Raw genomic sequence first — 9,346 nt, forward strand, 5'->3', positions numbered from 1 at the left:
GCAGCAGCAATCAATGTTCCTGCTGTTCTCAATGCTGGTCTAGGGAGAGGTTCTCCATCAAGAATCGTTTCAATCACTGTGACAATGAAATCTCCTTTCAGAAGAATTATAACTGGGTGGTAAAAACAAGATATCAAACAGTTCCTTGGTAACCAGTGAGTGGGAAGAACTATTCTGAAACAATCCAGGGAGTAAAATCAGCCAGAAGACTACAATAAAAAACAAGCACACACTTCTACTGCAAAAGGAGAGACAGCCTGTAATCTTGCTGATACTAGTGTCTTCTTTGGTCTTGTTATTTATCATTTGTTATGTGGGAGCACTTAAAAACCTCAGGCCTGAATGAGGTTGCCATTAAACAAAGATAATAAAAGTATGCTGCTCCCTCCTGTTGAGCAAAACAACTGTTGTTAAATTCTTTGGAAAACATTGCTATGGAGATATTTCTTCCAACAGTCCTTTTAGATACATTCAGGTTGAGAGGCAACAAAAATTCTATTAAAAGTGCTCATAAAAGTTAAATATGTCTTGATAATACTGCATTAAATACATCTACCACATGACCTGGTTTTGGTATTTCCTCTCTCTTTCCTGTACATGTCTTTTTTTTTAAATTGAATCTATCACTTCATGTTATTAAAGAGCTAAACCAAAACCATATTCTATATCAGTAATCCAAATCAGAATTTGTACATAAATGCAAAGATCTATCCTCCCAAGGATAAGATGGTGGTCAGCCTTTAAGCCACATGCCTAGGTACATTTGAGCCGAGTGATTATTTCATGGAAAATAATACACAGTTTTCTATAACACAACCATTTCTTCCTTATTTTATTTTGAACATTGGATACACTTTTGCACACAGCGCTAAAAGTCATTAGTAACCTTTAATGGCACAAGATCCATTAGATTTTCTAAGTAGTAAATGTTCTCTATTGATTTATCATTAAAATTGTGATATAATTTTAATACTGAGTTCAGTAGCACTGTTCTACTATAGCTTGGCTAGTTAAGCAGAGGAAGGCTGGGTTTCAAAGAGAAGCACACACTTAACTTTTTAAGCATTTCCCACTTTGAAAAAGTTTTATCTACAAGCTCCATGCATAACTGAATCCTAATCTAAAGCATCCATTATTCAGCTAGCATTCCTCTCCTCATCTCCACTACAGGAGGTGGAATGAGGATTATATGAGATTAACATTTCTCCTCTAAACTTGATTAATATCATTTTAACTGAGTCTTGTTAGCAATTAAAAAGAAAAAAAATCTTTGAGGAGCAAGGTTCTTAAAGGTGAAAGTCTATCAAACTGTTGTGCCATCTACTGTTGTACTGTATCCTTGCTACCCTTCTGTAACCCTTCATAACTTGCACATGGCAGAGAAGTGTTTGCTGCTAGACTGCATTAAGTTCAAATAAGCAAGCACCATTCTTCAAGTGTCAAAGGCACAGAGCAAGGTGCATGAGGTCAAAACAGAAGCACTGGCAGAAAGGCCAGAAGCGACATGGAACATGTGCAGGGACTACAGACCAAGAAAGACATTCCTTAGAATAAACTTTTGTGGGAAGTGTCTGCCTGAAAGACTATTTCACCACCATTGTCATTGTTTGTTGCAACTGTGAACTGTCCAAACAGTATCAGAAAAAGCAAAGTAAATAATAAAGATTTATCCCCTATTTGACATCCATCAACTAATTCCTGATTTCATTCTTCTAATCAAGGCTGACAGCCAAAATCTGCTTCTATTTTCTGTTAGTAGAAAGTGATTCATAGGATAATTTGGATTGGAGATCTCTAGTCCAACCTCCCACTGAGACCAAGGTCAAGCCATAGGATCAGACCACATGGCTCAGGGCTTGATTAATTTTGATCTTGAAACCCTCCAATGCTGGAGATTGCACAACTGCTCTGGGCAACACCTCACTGTCCTCATGGGGAAAAAGTTTCTCTTTATATCCAGTCTGAACCTCGTTTCAAGTTGTGTCCGTTGCCCCTCATCTTCCCACCTTGCACTGCCTCTTCTCTATAGCATCCACATAGGTAGGGGAAGGCTGCCACTATATACACCCCAAAGTCATCTCTCCCCCATGCTTAACAAGCCCAACTCCCTCAGCCTCTCCTACAAGAGAATTGCTCCAGCCATTTTGGTGGCTGTCTGCTGAACTCATTCCAGTAGCTGAGTTATACTGAGTTACACTGCTACACAAAGCTGTGAACGAGGTATTTCAAGTTGAGATACACATTTGAGTTTAGATAGACTGAGAGCACTTCAAAGATTTAACAGACAAAAAAAAAAAATCAAATTACAAGGAAAATTTCAACCCCCTACACTTGTTCTATGCAAGTGGTTTAAGACGTTTAATCATCAGATCTCAAAGATGACATATCGTAATGTATTTCTCATTGTTAGTCCTACAGCTACCTGATGTGAGGTGAAGGGAGAGTAGGAGGGAGGGAAGATGCAAAGGGAGAGAGCAAGTGCTATCAGTAACATACACTGTAGCTAAGGGACAAATCTGATGTTGATTCATGACCGGACTATGGCACAGTTTTATTCTATTCGGTGACCTACCACAACACACTTGGGGGCTCTGAATGTTATGCTCCATATTTCTTCTACTATCTGAAAGAAGGCTCTCATCTGTTAATGTTTCTTAGAAAGACCTGAAACTTCTCAGCAAATCCAGAAAAAATCTGCATAGTTGTGCTGCCTCTTGTTGCACAGACAGCTGGATTTGTCAAGTCACTGGTCTCAGAACCACACGCAGCAGGAAGTACGTGATAACTTTTTTCCCCAAAAAATTTTGTTAGAAAAATGCTGAAGATGAGTGTCTTTAACAAAAGATTGATCCACCTGCCATAAACACGGGGAGGTGGGGAGAGAGGGAAGGGAGGCCTCTGTTTCAGGCCCCAGGAGTCAAAACAAGCATACTATTTCTACTTTGGCCAGTGAAACATCAGCCTCTTATTAAAACCTTGAGTAACACTGCATTTCTGCAAATAAATAAAAGCCATTTGATAAGAAGTCTGTTCGGGTGCAACTGGGTATAACTAGAATTGAAATTCATTCTAAATCCTAAAAAATTAGGTAGCTGGTTCAATATAAGAGTTTTGCCTAACTACACAAGCTCAGACTTTGATCTGAAGAGTGCTGGAAATGGTGAAACAAAGGGGAGATAAATACAAGGATTCCTAGCCCCTAATCACTTATCAGATACCCTCTTGGAACAGAAGTAAACTTTTGCTCGCATATCCATTCCATAACCTTTTCATCAACACCGGACGAGTCAGTCTCAACAGCTATCTAAAGTATGCCCTAAATACTATCATGAATATCGTAGCCTCAAGTGAGCATATTTGGCATTAAATGTAAACTTTAACAAGCAATACGTAGGAGTTAAAAACTTATCCCTGCAGCAGTTGAAACATCACACCATGATTTCATTTCCTCCCTAGCACAACAGCAATGGCTACCGGGAGAGTGAGGGAAGGAATAAGTAGAAAAAACTGAAGGAACAATATTTTTAAACTGCTCTTTTTAAAGAAAAATAGTAGGGAGAAAAAATTACTATAAGCAGTAATTACAGATCACAATGGGATGTTCTTTCTTAGCTCTCTCTAATAGAGCAAGTCTGAATGCAGACAGTTTCCATTCCTGAATACAATTTCTGTTCAGCAAGAATTAATGCAAAAGGGAAGATTATCATCACTTGTTCTAAAAGGCAAACTTATTAAAGTTAAGTACGTAGGACAAAACAAATATATATATACATGCACACAAAACAGCAAGACAGATTTGCTGAAAGGCAACTGAAAATTTCACAGAGACCATCTATTAATTTAAGCTTGACTAGAGAGAACAAACAGGGCTGTTTTATAATAAAATTAGGATGTCCATTTTGTAATCCAACTTTAAAGTAGTTAGTTATTAAAAGCGGCTTCTTCATGGAATAACTGTGTATGCAGCAAAGCTATTACAAAGACGCAGCAAAGCTACTACAGTAACTACAATGAGTTCTACTGCACACGCTACAACTCCTGCCCTACCCTTGTCAAAGACATGCCCACACCTCTGCAGCTACTGGAGCTCTGTCTGCAAAGCCAAGCCACAGAGATGAGAAAACATTCAGATTTCAAAGATTCATATTCTGAAGTCAGGAAGAGACAGAAAATTAAGGATACCTTCAAACTCTAGAGCCTGCCCTGTCCCTCCTAAACCCCTTTCTAGCTCTCCGTTTTGTGCCTCCTTGAAGTTCCCATCTATCTCCCCCTTCTCGCCTTCACCTTTTTACCCTAGCTTCTCACTCTTGCTTCCAAGCCAGGCGCCATTTGGAAATGGTGTATACTCATGCTTAAGTTGCAAGGCAGCATGCTTGCTATGGGACATCCCCACCTGCGCAGCGGGGAGACCCACTTCCAGAATTCAGGCAACTAGGTCATGAGTCTATGCAAACAAAGCATTTTGTCAGATCACACAGCTTTCTGTTGCTGAAGAACTGAAAGGAATTTCTTCTTCCACAGAATTCCAGTATCCTGCTTCAGTGCACAGCAGTCTTCACAGACACACCACGGAAACAGTTGTATGAATTCTCCAATAAGATGGGGGTGGGAATCCTTTTATCTCTCATTCCAAAATATTTTAACCATTTTAACCCACTTTCCAAATATCACCAGCTGTGGCAGACAGCATGACCAATAAGAGAAAACTGCTTCGGGGAAAGGGAGAATTGCACTTTCCACAGCTGAAGTCCCAATTTCTGTGCTTCTATGTCACGGTTGTAACGTGCATCTCATGAAACTCAAAGCCAGACTATTTTGGAAAACATTTTCCCTGTTTTCTGGTAGGCATAAACCGTTTATTACTATGCTCTGCATGGAACAAACAATAAAGGAATGGTATGTTGCTCAGTACAGTACTTGTGGTGTCTCCTAGAAGAAATGCTAACATGCAGCTGCAGTAACCTTAGATGCTTTTAGTAAGCCCAGTTACCGTCTTCAAGAAGTTAACTGCTTGCTAGATCACAAGTGGAAGTTCCTTTTCCAAGCACCTTGACAAATTTCACTTGTCTTCACAGGATGTATAAGATTTTCTGCGGTTCCAAACAGCGATCCACCATTTAGTAAGTACAGCTCCAATGAGCCATAGCCTCTTCCTTTAGTGATGATTTATTATGTGATTTTCCCACTACTGCTCAGTTTTTTTAGATCATGACTGTGCAGCCAAGATCCTCTAAATTAGACTCTATTTCCTGCCAACTTTGTGATGTTTAACCCGTCACAGAGGAAGTCAGTTACCAAGCAGATTTAAGAAGCACCTGGAGAAGGGAGTGGAGGTACACACAGTCCAGTTATACTGAAATTTTTTTGTGAAGAGAAATCAGAGATGCTGAAATTCACTCTCAGACACTGCAGGTGAGTCATGAATAACTGGGCAGTCGTGGTGGGGGGAGTGAGGTGAGCTGTGTAGGAGCACTAACAAAAACATTAATAAAAGCATCATCATTCCCCGGACTGCAGAGATTTAAGACACATCCACAACTAATTTTCAGACTATAGGTTAGAAGAGCAGCTATTTGTGGTCCTTCTTCTGACAAACAGCAGGAAGATATTAGAACAATTTGAACTGTGGCTCATCTTCTTTCCTCTTCACCCAAGCATTCACTACCAGAGGATGGCTCTAAGCATGTTCCTGTAACATAAAAGGACTTTGGAAAGGATTCAGAGACTATGATTCTTTCATTTGGTCTCTGCATGATTGTAAAACAACAACAGAAAAATTACTGCCAGGTCACATTTTTTTTCCTCCCTCCTTTCTTTAGGACATCAGACAGGCCACGTAATGTCAGCAAATACATTATCTTCTACACTTAAAAGTGAAATCATTTTTTGAATGGGATATTGTATCACTGGATCTATAACAAGGAAACATTCTAGCTGCCCAGTACGCAATATTCGCAGGAGTGAATAAAGTAAGTAAAAAATTGTTTGACAATTTGTAGGAGTTGTTCTTTCATATCCAGACTTTGACATACTCAGACATACTCCAAAGATGCGAACCTACCAATTTCTCTTCTTTACTGTAGAAAATTAAGAAAGGGGTACCAACACACATTAGTCTCAATGAAATAGAATGAAATTATTTGGGACCTTTCTACATAATAGATTTCTCATTTCTGTCTGATTTTACACAGCTACTACATGAGGAATACCTCACTGCATATGCCATCTTCCACTTGAAACTACAAACAGAAGGGGGGAAAAAAGATTAAGGGGGGAGCATGCGACCCTTCATTTCATATTTATTATCCTTGCACAAAGGAAACCAGCTCACTGATGTGTGCATCCTAAAATACTGCTCTGAACACCTTAAACAGAGGAGTATACCTGCAGATACCAATTCCCTGCCGCGCCTCAGGAAGCTATTAATGCTATCTTACCCAACTTCACCTACCCTAAGAAGATTACTAAGGTCTATAAATTACCTCTTTACAGGAATTACTGGTAGTATGCACCTTTGCCCTTTGAAGCCCATAAGAAGGAGAATTTTTACTAAGTTTCCCCTTTACTGTTCATTTCCTATTTGGGGCAGGAAGGCTCATAGCCTTTCATTAGTCACAAAATTCTGTTCAACTCTTTTTGGATTTGGAAACTCTTTGCTTTTGGTTCAAATCTAGATTTTACACCTACCAAGTTTTCAGCTTTATAATTTAGGTTCTACTCTCTGTAATACTAACAAAAATATAGCTGTTGTATAGTCCTTTTATCACATACTAGGAAGAAATTCTTTACTGTGAGGGTGGTGAGGCACTGGAACAGGTTGCCCAGAGAGGCTGTGGATGCCCCCTCCCTGGAAGTGTTCAAGGCCAGGTTGGATGGGGCTTTGAGAAACCTGGTCCAGTGGAAGGTGTCCCTGCCCATGGCAGGGGGGTTGGAACTAGATGATCTTTAAGGTCCCTTCCAACCCAAACCATGCTATGATTCTATGGTAATTTTGTTGATATTAACTTTAATACTAAAATTAATTTAGAACATGAATTAACTAAAAATGTGACAGCATTAGCATGATATAACAATATATTTGTTTTTATCTCTAAAAAACAATTTTTATGGTTCAGTAACAGATTTACTTAGATACAGAAAGTACACAATACCCTCCATATACAAACTACCAGGCTACTCAGAAAAGGAAACAACTATAAGAGAGTTGGCTTAATTGTACTTCAAGTCAGCAACCCTTAAAATGCTCAGAATTACCTATAAAATTCATTAATTAATATTTAATAATCTGCTTCTAATAAAAATCAATATATTAAACATAATTCTGTTAGTGAGACAGGTAAATAGGTTTTTTTGATATCTAAATTCTCCCATTTGAATTCCTGTAAGTATATACAGAGAATAATAAAACAACCATTATCTTAACACTTAAGCACAGAGCAAAAGATGGCAAGTAATCCACATATGCTATCTAGCGTATCAACAGCAGGATTCTAGTTGCCAATTTTGTTATAAAAATGGATGTATAAACAGCACAAACTATATTCTCATATATCGAGCATCTAGAAATTAAGTACATACATACAGAAGACTGCAATTATGGATTGAAGAATGCGTCCGATATTTAGATGTTTATTAGTTTTCAAACCAGCTTTCCAGAGCTTCTACAGATTTTCTTAAGTTGCACAGGGCTCAATTCCAGACTGGTGGTGTTAGAGGGAGCTTTTTCAGTAACCCTAATGTACTGGTAGTATCTGCAAAGGCCTCTAGTAATTAAGCAACACAGATGTGAGTTTCCTAATTACACACAGTTCCCAGCAGAGCCAAACCCTCAAAACTCTCAACAGCACAATACAGAATGTCCCTCTGAGCCTCCACCTGGCTTTGCTCTCTACCAGCTTCTGAGACAGCACAATGTGCTAAAAACATCCTCTACCACTTTACGTTTTCCCCTCCATGTCCCTTCCTGAAAAGAAAGGGCTGACTGAGTGCACCAAGTAGCCATTTATCACTGTCATCGGAGATCTTTAAACAAAGCAAGAGTGAAAGGAAAATATAAGTGCATTCATCTCCTCTAAAATCTAGTACAGAATTCAAATATTTGGGATTTTTCAGGCTTGAGTTTAAATGAAGGGGGTTTTTTAAGGGATATCAGAAAGTAAAAAGGACAACTTAGTAAAAAAAAATGAAGAAATGAAAATGCAGACACTTCAGAGCAACACAAGCTAATGAACTGCATAAACCACAAAAATGAGCAAATAGAAACCATCATTCAGGTCACTTGTTAAGAGTAGGGCTTTAGCCAGTATACCTTAGCATTAAACCAAAACACACAACCCAGCCTAGAGACATGTTTTTAGCCAAATGAGAGATCACACTGGAGTACCTCTACAACTGTTTGCTTTTCTTGGGTTCCTCTAAATTCTTCACTTAACCTGCCCATAACCCTACTTCACTCCAACAGTTACCCTTAAGACTCAGCCACCATATCGTTTCTGCACCAGCAGCTCTTCACATAGCCAAATGCAGACTGGTATCACACAGGCATGGCACAGCTTCCCTGTGCTAGATGTAAGCAGCAAAACCCCAGGTAGTGCATGGATTCCCTTGGCAGTCCCAGGCAGAACACACATCTGACCCTCCGTCAGCCATGTCTTTGTTCTCACCTTGGACCTGACGCTGCTCTGTCTCTCTCCACTTCTGGAAGGCAAGTCACTGCCTGCATCTCTCCGCTTCTCCCACAGCCCTCTTCCCAAGCATTTCCCTTCCTGATCACAGCTCAACAACTTCTGTGAGCCCTTCTTTTCTATTTATAGAGGGTGGGGCAGCACCTGCCACTACTCAGCTGTAGTTTAGGCACACCTGGTCCATCACCCTATGGCAGGATACTTTATTTTGTGTTGTATAAATCTGAAACCATGCAGAGAAGAGAATTAGTACATTTGTAATGTTTCACCTGAATTAAAAACAAAAAAACAAACAAACAACACAAACAAAACAGCTAATGTCACCTAGAGCAAAACAAATATGCAGTACTTTGGTAAGCCTTGGATGCTATTTTTGTATTGGCATAAAAAAAAGAGCAACTGAAGACACTAGAGATCCCTAGATAGCACAAATGAAATCAAAACCTTTTCTTCGTAAGTCCTATACACCTCAGATTAACAAAACAGTTAATTCAAGTCAGAATGAACCAGGGATAGATTTGTCTCTGTCCTTTAAAATACAATTCTACAATTAGTCTGAAGAAAAGAAAAGGAGTCTGTCTTTCTTGGCTTTCAACTCATTTGGTGCTAGGAACAAAAGGTAGTCAGACTCCCTTGTGACACTCTGTAACTCCAACTCCTAA

General features: G+C 39.2%; 1 protein-coding gene across 2 annotated transcripts in view; it reads right to left on the reverse strand.

Moving 5' to 3' along the window:
- LOC127029701 (uncharacterized) overlaps positions 1–8,736 on the reverse strand; it is a 29,938-nt gene extending 21,202 nt beyond the window's left edge. For both annotated transcript variants that reach the window (XM_050915476.1, XM_050915475.1), the window contains exon 1: positions 8,664–8,736. In XM_050915476.1, the coding sequence (XP_050771433.1) occupies positions 8,664–8,722 (59 nt within the window). In that variant the 5' untranslated portion in view covers positions 8,723–8,736. The remainder of the gene's footprint in view (positions 1–8,663) is intronic.
- Between the last annotated feature and the right edge of the window lie 610 nt (positions 8,737–9,346).

The sequence above is a fragment of the Gymnogyps californianus genome, chromosome 1 (genome assembly GCF_018139145.2).
Source record: "Gymnogyps californianus isolate 813 chromosome 1, ASM1813914v2, whole genome shotgun sequence".
NCBI lineage: Eukaryota > Metazoa > Chordata > Aves > Accipitriformes > Cathartidae > Gymnogyps > Gymnogyps californianus.